Source organism: Rhinopithecus bieti, unplaced genomic scaffold (genome assembly GCF_001698545.2).
Source record: "Rhinopithecus bieti isolate Rb0 unplaced genomic scaffold, ASM169854v2 scaffold_33474, whole genome shotgun sequence".
Lineage (NCBI taxonomy): Eukaryota > Metazoa > Chordata > Mammalia > Primates > Cercopithecidae > Rhinopithecus > Rhinopithecus bieti.
The window spans coordinates 1,411,342-1,421,471 of NW_016814460.1; the positions used below are offsets into that span (position 1 = coordinate 1,411,342).

The following is a 10,130-nucleotide window of genomic DNA, read 5'->3' on the forward strand; positions in this document are numbered from 1 at the left end:
GAAAAACAGGATCAAGGGCCACAAAAAAAAGATGGAAGTGGTAAAATAGAAGAAAACATCTTAACCGGAATAAAGGCTTCTATTAAAAACCCAAGAAGGGTCCTTTGAGGGATAAAAGGTACAAAAATAACAGCAAGACAAGAGGAATAAAACCCACATGAATCACTGTGGCATCATCCGTTTCTATTCCACAATGAAAGCTCCAGTCCATCTTTTATTTTTTTGAAACAATCGACTACAGAACTAAATAAATGTATTAATATTCCATCTCTTACTTCCATGACAAACAGGAAAAATCATGAGCCAAAAAACAAAACAAAACCAAAAAAACAAAAAAAAAAAAAAAAAAAAAAAAAAAAAAAAAAAAACAGGAGCTTATAAAACTAAATATGGATCTCAGCATCAACAGCTGAACAGAGAAAGGAATTAAAACGCTTTAATTAAAAAATCACGAGTGGATGATAAAGTGTGTAGAAACTGAAAATTTACAAACTATTTAAAACCTGGAATCGCTGACTGTTCAGAAACTACACAGATGGATCATGGGTGGTGGTGAACAGCAGAAAGGGATTATGGATGAATCTGCATTGTTCTAGCTGCTCCCCATGCCACCCGTCTCCGAGGAAAGCCTGTAACACAGAAACAAGAACTCAGTTAGTTTCCCCAGTGCCCAGCTGCACTTCATCTCTACCTGGTCCATGAAATGTGAAGAGTAAATAATCAGTGCTGGAGTACCAAGGGAGACATTTTTAAGGTTTCTTAAATTTACCAGTACCATAATCCTTTAATCCTTGCAATCCAAGCATGTGGAGGTCTATTACCTCAGAACCAAGGGAAACAGCCCTTGGTTATCAAATGTCCCTCAAACTATATTCTTAGTTCCACCTCCATGGTGGGCTAACCAAGGAGCATACTTTCTGGAAACAGGCCCCTCTAAAGAGTGCTCACAATACACAGAAGCAATGTTTCTTTATTGCTGAGCTCACTGTGGCTCCTCCCAAACAGCTGACAGAATACCAGTTTAGGAAAGAAACAGTCATCTGAGAGTAGTCTCAAGGGTTTAATGCTGAGACAACTCAAGGCCTTTACTTTAAAACCCTGAAGTTCTATCAATGTGTAGGGTATGAGGTAACACAGTTTTAAAGGTAAAGAGATGTTAAAAAGAGATGTAAAAAGAATAACTATGGGTCAAGAATTATACTCAAATTTATTTATTTAAATTAATTAATTGATTTTTTTTTTGAGACAGAGTCTAGCTCTGTCACTCAGGCTAGAATGCAGTGGCGTGATCTTGGCTCACTGCAACTTCCGCCCTCAAGCAATTCTCCTGCCTTAGCCTCCACCCGATAGCTGGGATTATAGACAGCCACCACCGCTCCCAGCTAGTCGAGACCAGGCTTCAACGTGTTGCCCAGGCTGGTCTCAAACTCCTGACCTTAGGTGATCCACCTGCCTCGGCCTCCCAAAGTGTTGGGATTATTACAGGCATGAGCCACTGCGCCCGGCCTTATTGGTTTTTTTTTTTTTTTTTTTTAGACCAAGTTTCACTCGTCACTCAGGCTGGAGTGCAATGGCACAATCTCAACTCACTGCAACCTCCACCTCGCGTGTTCTAGCGATTCTCCTGCCTCAGTCTCCTGAGTAGCTGCGATTCCACGCAGCTGTCACCATGCCCAGCTAACTTTTGTATTTTCAGTAGAGACGGAGTTTCACCATGTTGGCCAGGCTGGTCTCAAACTTCTGATCTCAGGTGATCCACTTGTCTTGGCCTCCCAAAGTGCTAGGATTATAGGCATGAGCGACTGCGCCCGGCGGACTTAAAAGTAGCGTACAAAATAATTTGTTTTAACTCTGTAGCTCACTCTACAAGCTCCTAGATCTTGTCAAGCCATATCCTCCATCTAAACATACCTGGCTACAATGCCTTTCTGTTTCAAAGAGATGGTCATTTAAGGTCCTGGAATCCAATTTAGGGCTTTCAGGGAAAGGTATTCAAGTACTCGGTATGCTTCATTGGTAGGTAGATAGGCAGGCAGCAAGACAGGCAGGCAGCTCTCATTTTGAATAGAACCAAATGTATAAGACTTCATTTCAGTTCATGAAGTTATTTCATAAGATTTTAAATTGGCACAAAATATTTGTGATATGTCATGAAAACATGACTGGTAATTCACCATCTGTATCCCTTCCACAACAATGCAAAGCCAAAAGCTGGGTAGAAAAGCAAGGGCCAAAAAATGTTAAGTCCTTCGACTACAAACTATTTATTTTTAGTCAGAAATGGTTTCTCCACCTCAGCATTAAGGGAATATTTAGTTCTTAAAAGGGGGGTAAGACTCGTGCTATTTCAAAACACAATGATCTACGGAAAGGTAAACAATAGCCGTGAATTAAAGGGTTCAGTAAGAACTGAAGGTCTAAGAAAGCAACTGCTAGATACCATTAGACCTAGGACCTAAAAATTTAATTTTATAAAAATTGGTGGTAGCACTCTGGCCCCACCAGAGCTCTAAAAGAAATGTCCTGAATGTGTATCAAGCCCAAATAGGGATTTGCTGGAGTAGGGGAGGTGAGGCAAGGAGAAATGCTATGAAATACTGAGTCAAGTATTCTAGGATAGAAGACCACATGGGGGAGCTCTGAGCTTGAAAAAAAATTAAAACTAAGGTCTTTTGGAGGTACTGATGGTAGCTAGTCCCTTAAACATGTGGAATCCTTCCTTGGGGAATAGCCATTAGATTAAGAGGCTTTCCAATCAAGAACTACATAAACAAAACCAGGTCCCTGGGGGGAGATGGTATCAGCACAATTAAGGCCTAACTACAGGAGAGAGCTTAGCAAGGGAGAGAGCTGGACCACATGATAAAGGAGCAACTAAATAAAACTCTTAACTGGACAGGTTTGGCCATCTAATCCTTTATGCATACTTGGGACGTGTAACACTTCTTCATAGGCCCAATCTGGGATGGAGGGGCCACAATAACATCAGAGAATGAGACAATATATTGGAATACTAACAGCTTTTTTTTTTTTTTGGTCAGCCAATGGGGATGCTGGGAAAAAGTCATCAGGGGAAGTATCTCTACACTGAGTTCTCTAATGCCCTGGGAAGAGCATTATACTTTCAGCACTGTGGCAATGTGTACTCTGGTTGAATGGAAGGCTATCAGAGGCCTTATGCCACTATGTAAGTACATTTGTGTTTTATGAGAGGCCTGTACCCATCTTAGCATAAGAAAATGAACAAGGTTTCAGGGAAGTTAGTATGATATGAGTAAAAGTAAAGCTTAAGTTGTTAGTCCTGGCTAGTCACTCATAACCTATGAATTTAAATTACCTTAGGGCCTCTATTTTTTAATCTGTAAAATGAAGGGATCAATGTGTTACAGATTAGTTGATCCTTAAGGTTCCTTCCAAATCTAAGCATGTCACTTCCTACTTGTGATAGTGTTGGTGGGGAGGAGAAAGGATACAGCAAGGAATAGAAAAAAGGGTAAAGAAACTTGGTTAACAAAGTTGGTTTAGGATGAGTGGATGGCATCATGTCAAGTTGTGGATAATGTCACGGGTTGGCTGAGATATACCCTAATGTCACAGAAAGAGGCATAATGGTAATTTAGAGGAATGCAGACAGAAGCTGCCTAATTTTATTAGACTTATCCCACTTTGCTCCTCCCCTTCATTCTGGGTAAAGAAGTACGTTCTTTTAATGTATGACTTGGAAGAGATCCCTCACGGTAACCATTCACCAGAGGAATCCTGGGATGAACACCTTGTTAGCCGCTGTGCTGGCAAGGTAAGGCCATCTGAGAAGTCAGACAAACTTCCTCATTAGTGAAGCTTGTTGCCAATTACAGAGGACCCTCAGGATCTAAACTGCCGCAGGCTTTTATCTCTTTGTGGGAATATTGACAAAGGACTATAAAATTCACTTGGGATTCAAAAAGCCCATGTCAGTCATACAGGCTTCCTAGTTGAACAGCCACAGGTCACAAGCCCCCAACCCTTTAACCCTTCACAGCACACAGTGTACTAAGGTTCTTACTGCGCCAACTTTATTACAGCTAGAAACACAAATATGGCCAAGAAGGCGTGCTGATAGCTTAACCATTAAATAATTATTAAAAAAAAAAAAAAAAGGTTAACGAAGCAGCTTTTATTCATTAACACAGAGCCTAACACATTGTTATATTGCAAGGCAGAATAAAGCTACAAAGAAGAGTAACAAACAAGAAAGAAGAGAAAACTGTGGCTCTAGATAAAGAATTCAAGTCAGACCCTGAAACAGGCACTCAGCTGAAATGGCCTAAACCTAAACAAGGGTTACCACTCCCCCCACCCCCACCCAGTTATACCCCAAAGTAGTAAAAAGAAAGGGTAACAAGCTCACAATAGTTTCATTCTCACCAATGTTAACAAATGAAAACAAAATGAACCAAATAATACTGGAGGAGGTGCCTCAAGATATGCAATCAGTAGGGAGAGAATCTCTGTTTCTCGCCTTTCAGTTTGTTAGTTACACATGGCACGGCAGAGGTGGTGGTGGTGGTAGCTGAAGCCCCGGTACCCTTAGCAGCAGACACAACATTTAGAGCCAGGAGAGGGATGGGTTTCATGCCAAGCAGACTGGAGACACAAGGGGCGGTCGGAAGAGGGTTGGGGAGGCTGGAGGGTGCGTCGGAGGTCCCCGCTGTGGCGAGCGAGGGGGTGGTGGTGGAGGAGGAAGAAGAAGAAGGGGTGGAGGGTTGAGAGAGGTTGATGCTGAGGTGATCAGGGATCGTGACGGAGGCTGCCTGGGAGGAGGGTTTAGCGTTTTCTAAACTGTAACAGAGGAAAAAAGGAACAAAAAAAAAAGGGTGGGTGGAAGGGAAGACCACAAAAGGGAATAAGTACAGGACAAAAACTGCTTCAGTTATATCAGTAAGTGCCTCTGGTTGACAATTAGGAAGACCTAGTGTCAACTTGTGACAAGCTTTCTTTTAGCCTGTGTCCCACCCTCTAAATATGTATACTTCCATTCCACAGAGCTACTTAAAAACTGCTATGGGGAAGAAAAAGCTGACAGAGAAAAGAAAACATAGGGCACATACTTCCATGTATCTGACACACTGACCCAACCCAGATGTTGAAGGAATGATTTCAGGTAGAAAAAAGATACTCATCAATCACCCAACAAGGAAGAAATGTTTCCTCTAATCAAATGTCAATTTCCTATTCTAACAGAAAATCAATTATCCCGTAATTACTTGTGAAGCTTTGAATATTCATAAAGCAGAATTTTTTAAAAATCCTTCCAGCTGTAGTATTAAAGTCTGCTTATATTTCCACAGCAAATAAACCAATATTAGGGTAGAAAGAGACAAGAGTCCAAAGTAGGTCACTGACTAATTTCAAATTTCAAAGAATGTAGCATTTTCAAAGAAAAATGCTGAGAACAGAAGTGTAGATAAGAACTAGGGAAGCTTTTCTGGTGGGAGGTGATATAAAAAGTTGTTTTTGACCGATCATACTTTTAATGTGGACCTTTCAGAAGTGGAAAAGAGAAACTCAAGTATCACCTAAAAATTCATACTTAAAAGCAAAATGCTGCTGCTTCTACTCCCAAAATAAGCTCCACAGAACAGTAAGGATATGTGTCTCCCAAATGCCTGTATGTGTCTAAGCCAGAACCACATATATTTGGGAAGTTTGCCTGGACAATTAAGCCCACAAGGCTAAGTCTTCAAGAGCAAAAAGGTTCCTCTTAAAACCTAATTTTGTTACCTATGTCCAAAGACAGCCGCAATCCATAAAGGAGAGGGAGGGATACAGAAGTCCACTAACTATATAAAAGGACCCAGACTGCCACCATGAAAAATCAAGAGACAGGAGAAAAGGCCCAAACTCCAGTGAAATCCTTCTCACCTTAAAAAAATGAAACAAAACAAAACAAAAAAACCTTTTGACTTCTACATTTAAACTGCACCAAAGAATGGAAAGAATAAGCTTTGTGCATGCAGTCTTTGCTTTGGTGTTAGATGAAACTTTGACCCTAATCCAAGGCTTCAATGATACTCGATTGCTATTCAGTAACAATGATCCTGAAAAGAGCGACTCTACCAAGAGAATTCTGCTTCCTGAAATGTAGCCACTGACCTATTGCAGGGGCTAGACAAGCAGGTCACATTTAAACAGTCACAATTTAAATTACATGAAGGGCAAGCCTACCGAAAGAACAAAACAAACTCCACCTTTCAAAAACATGATTCTTGCCACTAAAAACCAAAAAATTCTTGCCCTCCAAAATCCTAATTACAAACAAGAAAAGCCGGGCGCAGTGGCTCACAACTGTAATCCCAGCACTTAGGGAGGCCAAGGCGGGCAGATGATGAGGTCAAGAGATTGAGACCATCCTGGTCAACATGGTGAAACTCCGTCTCTACTAAAAATACAAAAACGGCCGGGCGCGGTGGCTCAAGCCTGTAATCCCAGCACTTTGGGAGGCCGAGACGGGTGGATCACGAGGTCAGGAGATCGAGACCATCCTGGCTAACACAGTGAAACCCCGTCTCTACTAAAAAATACTAAAAAACTAGCCGGGCGAGGTGGCAGGCGCCTGTAGTCCCAGCTACTCGGGAGGCTGAGGCAGGAGAATGGCGTGAACCCGGGAGGCGGAGCTTGCAGTGAGCTGAGATCCGGCCACTGCACTCCAGCCTGGGCGACAGAGCGAGACTCCGTCTCAGGAAAAAAATAAATAAATAAAATAAATAAATAAAAATACAAAAACTAGCTGGACGTGAGGGCGCGTGCCTGTAGTCCCAGTTACCTGGGAGGCTGAGGCAGGGGAATCACTTGAACCCAGGAGGTAGAGGTTGCAGTGAGCCAAGATTGAGTCATTGCAGCCTGGTGACAAGGGCAAGACTCTGTCTCAAAAAAAAAGAAAAACAATTCTTGTAATCCCAGAACTTGGGGAGGCAAATCACTTGAGGTCAGGAGTCAGAGACAAGCCTGACCAACAAGGTGAAACCCTCTCTCTAAAAAAGAAAAAGACCTCTTTGCAAACAACCTTGGTGTAAAAGTCTACTACTACCATTTCATTCTCAACATTAAGAACCTAGTGTGCTTGGTGGGTGGACAAGAAAACAAATCGAGGAATGGGAAAGCTTTTCTACACAGAGAGTAGCAGCACCTAAAGAAATGAAGAGACTTAAAGCAAAAGACTGCTACTGGGGAAATGGTATGTTCTTAGCTAGCACTAAATAACCATGGCATACAAACATGGTCAGTACAAGCACAACAATACAGACCTCATAGGAATTCCTTTCCCCTGTACTAGATTCAGGAACTCATATAAAACTTTTATGACAAAGAGACCAAACACTTGTAAGAAAAGTAAATGATAACTAGACAACACTCCCCATTAAAAGAGACCTAAGGGCTTCAGGGCTAACAATGCTTTAAAAATATTAATAAGCAATTAAGGGTGTGACTTCAGCATATGAGTTGAGAAAGCAAGTAATATAAATGACTGTAGGATCCCATTTGACTGTGAACAGTGTCCTCAAATTCTCAGAGTAGTAACATTACCTAGCCATGGATAAGGGAAATAAAACCCTCAGGAAGTCATTAAGGGATGAGATTGGGGGTGGGGTGAGATAGAAAACACACTTCACACTTCCAAAACATTCCAATACCTGTGCTTCCCACATTCCCACAAGCTCTGAATAAAACACGTGCAATTTGAGAAAAATGGGTGTTTCCGGAACAAATGGTAATTGCTGCCTCCAAGAAACTGCCTTGTTGTCCTATTACTCCATTGTCCTTATTACAATTAAGGGTGCTTTGGACTCCAAATCAAATCAGTGGAAGAAACAGTAGTCTATATGCTATGTAGAACAAGAGACCCACAATTGATTTTGTGAGTGCTCTAGCCAGAGAACTCTTATTATTGAAGACATGGGCCACTCTTGCCTCTTCCCATATCATCAAGTTAAATGCGGGCAATCTGTGCTCCCTATTCTCCAACCCCTTGCAAACTTATTGCAATTTGTTTACTTTTTCTGCTACACTCAAAGTAGGGCTACCAAAAAAACAAAATTTTTGGCCATCTTTACGGATTGCCCATGTAATCCCACATTTAATAACATACTGCAGCTCTCCCTAACACACACATTACTGTGTTGGCGTAAGAAAGACAAAAGGTAGGGCAATCTTACCTGACATTGATTAGATATTGAGCCAGGCTAATACTGGCAGCAGATCCAGTGATGGTAACCTGCCTATCAGTAGATCCTTCCACTGGGTTCGCAATTTTGATCTGCGCCCCAGACATCTGACGGATCTCATTGATTTTGGCGCCTTGACGCCCGATTATGCAGCCAATCAACTTAAGGGAGAAAAACAAGGCACAACAAATTAGAGTTGCATGGCTAGGTCCAAGAATCCCACCCCCACCCTCTAGCTCCTACAACTGTGGCCAGGCTGGAGTGCAGTGGTCTGACTTCACCTCACTGCAACTTCAGTCTCCTGGAGTTGAGCAATTCTCCTGCCTCAGCAGGACTAAAGGCGCATGCCATCATGCCCAGCCTACTTTTGTATTTTTAGTAGAGATGGGGTTTCACCATGTTGGCCAGGATGGTCTCGATCTCTTGACCTTGTGATCCACCCGCCTCAGCCTCCCTAAGTACTGGGATTACAGGTGCGAGCCACCGCGCCTGGCCTTTAAAAAAAAAAAAAAATAGAAACAGGGTCTCGCTATGTTGCTCAGGCTAGTTTCAAACTCCATGGTTGAAGCCATCTTCGAACCTCAGCTTCTGTATCTCTGTACTCCCTGTACCTGGGATTACAGGTGTATACCGCCCTGCCCAACTTCATCCTACACCCTTTATCTGTACACTTTTGATCAAAAAACTCAACTTTTGACCCATTCTTCAGTCGTACCATGGTGAGAGCCAGTTCTGAGCCAACTCACTCTTAGGTCCAAGTATTAGCTCTTCATTATTTCTGTCCTCAGAGTATTAATTCCAAAAACAAAATAAACCAGAGCCAAAACAAGAATAAATTTAGACAGCTAGAAATAGATAAAGGTAGAAATACATTGTTTCTGGCAGCAAAGATGCTTCAAGTCATCCTGCCGTAATTACCACCTTGACAAGAATTCTGGCCAATTCCTAAGGTGTTTTTGCCTTGGGAAAAGGTGGAGGAAAAAAAAAAAAAGGTCAACATTTGCACTAATACTGTAAACAATATGACCTTGGATAGCACAGATCTCAAGTTCATGAACCACTACACTGTGGTGGGGGACAGTGACTCATGTCTTTAGGCTGAGGCGGGTCAATCACTTGCGCTCAGGAGTTTCACGGTGAAACTCCATCTTTACAAAAAAATACAAAAATAGCTACCCAGGCATAGCGGCATGCACCTGTGGTCCCAGGTACTTAGGAGGCTGAGATGGGAGGATCTCTTAAGCCTGGAATTCCAAGGCTGCAGTGAGTCAGGATCATGCCTCTCTTGCTCCAGCCTGGGCAATAGAGGGAGACCCTGTGTCAAAAGAAAGCCACCACATCTTTTTTTTTTTCTCGTTTTTTTTTTTTTTGATACAGAGTCTTGCTCTGTTGCCCAGGCTAGAGTACAGTGGCACGATCTCAGCTCACTACAACCTCTGCCTCCCAGGTTCAAGTGATTCTCCTGTCTCATCCTTCTGAGTAGTGGGATTACAGGTGTGTGCATGCCTGGCTAATTCTTGTATGTTTAGCAGAAACAGGGTTTCACCACGTTGGTCAGGCCTGTCTCCTGATCTCATGACCCACTTGCCTCGGCCTCCCAAAAGTGCTGGGATTATAGGCATGAGCCACTGCACCCGGCCGAAAACCACTACGTTTTCTAAGGATAAGGCTTTAGCTTCTATAAAAAACAAAGGCGGGCTGGACACAGTGGCTGACGCCTGTAATCCCAATGCTTTGGGAGGCTGAAGGGGGGATCGCTGGAGGTCAGGAGTTCAAGATCAGCCTGACCAACATGGAGAGACCCCATCTCTAATTAAAAAAATACAAAAAACAGCTGGACATGGTGGCACACGCCTGTAGTCCCAGCTACTCGGGAGGCTGAGGCAGGAGAATCACCTGAACCCAGGAGGCAGAGGTTGCAATGAG

The 10,130-nt window shown here is 42.6% G+C and overlaps 1 protein-coding gene across 39 annotated transcripts in view; it reads right to left on the reverse strand.

Annotated features, from left to right (window-relative positions):
* Positions 1-410: 410 nt before the first annotated feature.
* Positions 411-10,130, reverse strand: part of PCBP2 (poly(rC) binding protein 2) — a 27,467-nt gene continuing 17,747 nt past the window's right edge. For 22 of the 39 annotated variants that reach the window (XM_017850977.1, XM_017850976.1, XM_017850972.1 and 19 more), the window contains 2 exons: positions 8,196-8,365; positions 3,037-4,821 (listed from right to left, as the gene is read on the reverse strand). In XM_017850977.1, the coding sequence (XP_017706466.1) occupies positions 4,473-4,821; positions 8,196-8,365 (519 nt within the window). In that variant the 3' untranslated portion in view covers positions 3,037-4,472. Of the gene's footprint in view, positions 630-3,036; positions 4,822-8,195; positions 8,366-10,130 lie in introns of those variants that run through there. The other 17 variants (XM_017850996.1, XM_017850995.1, XM_017850991.1 and 14 more) reach the window with 1 other exon arrangement.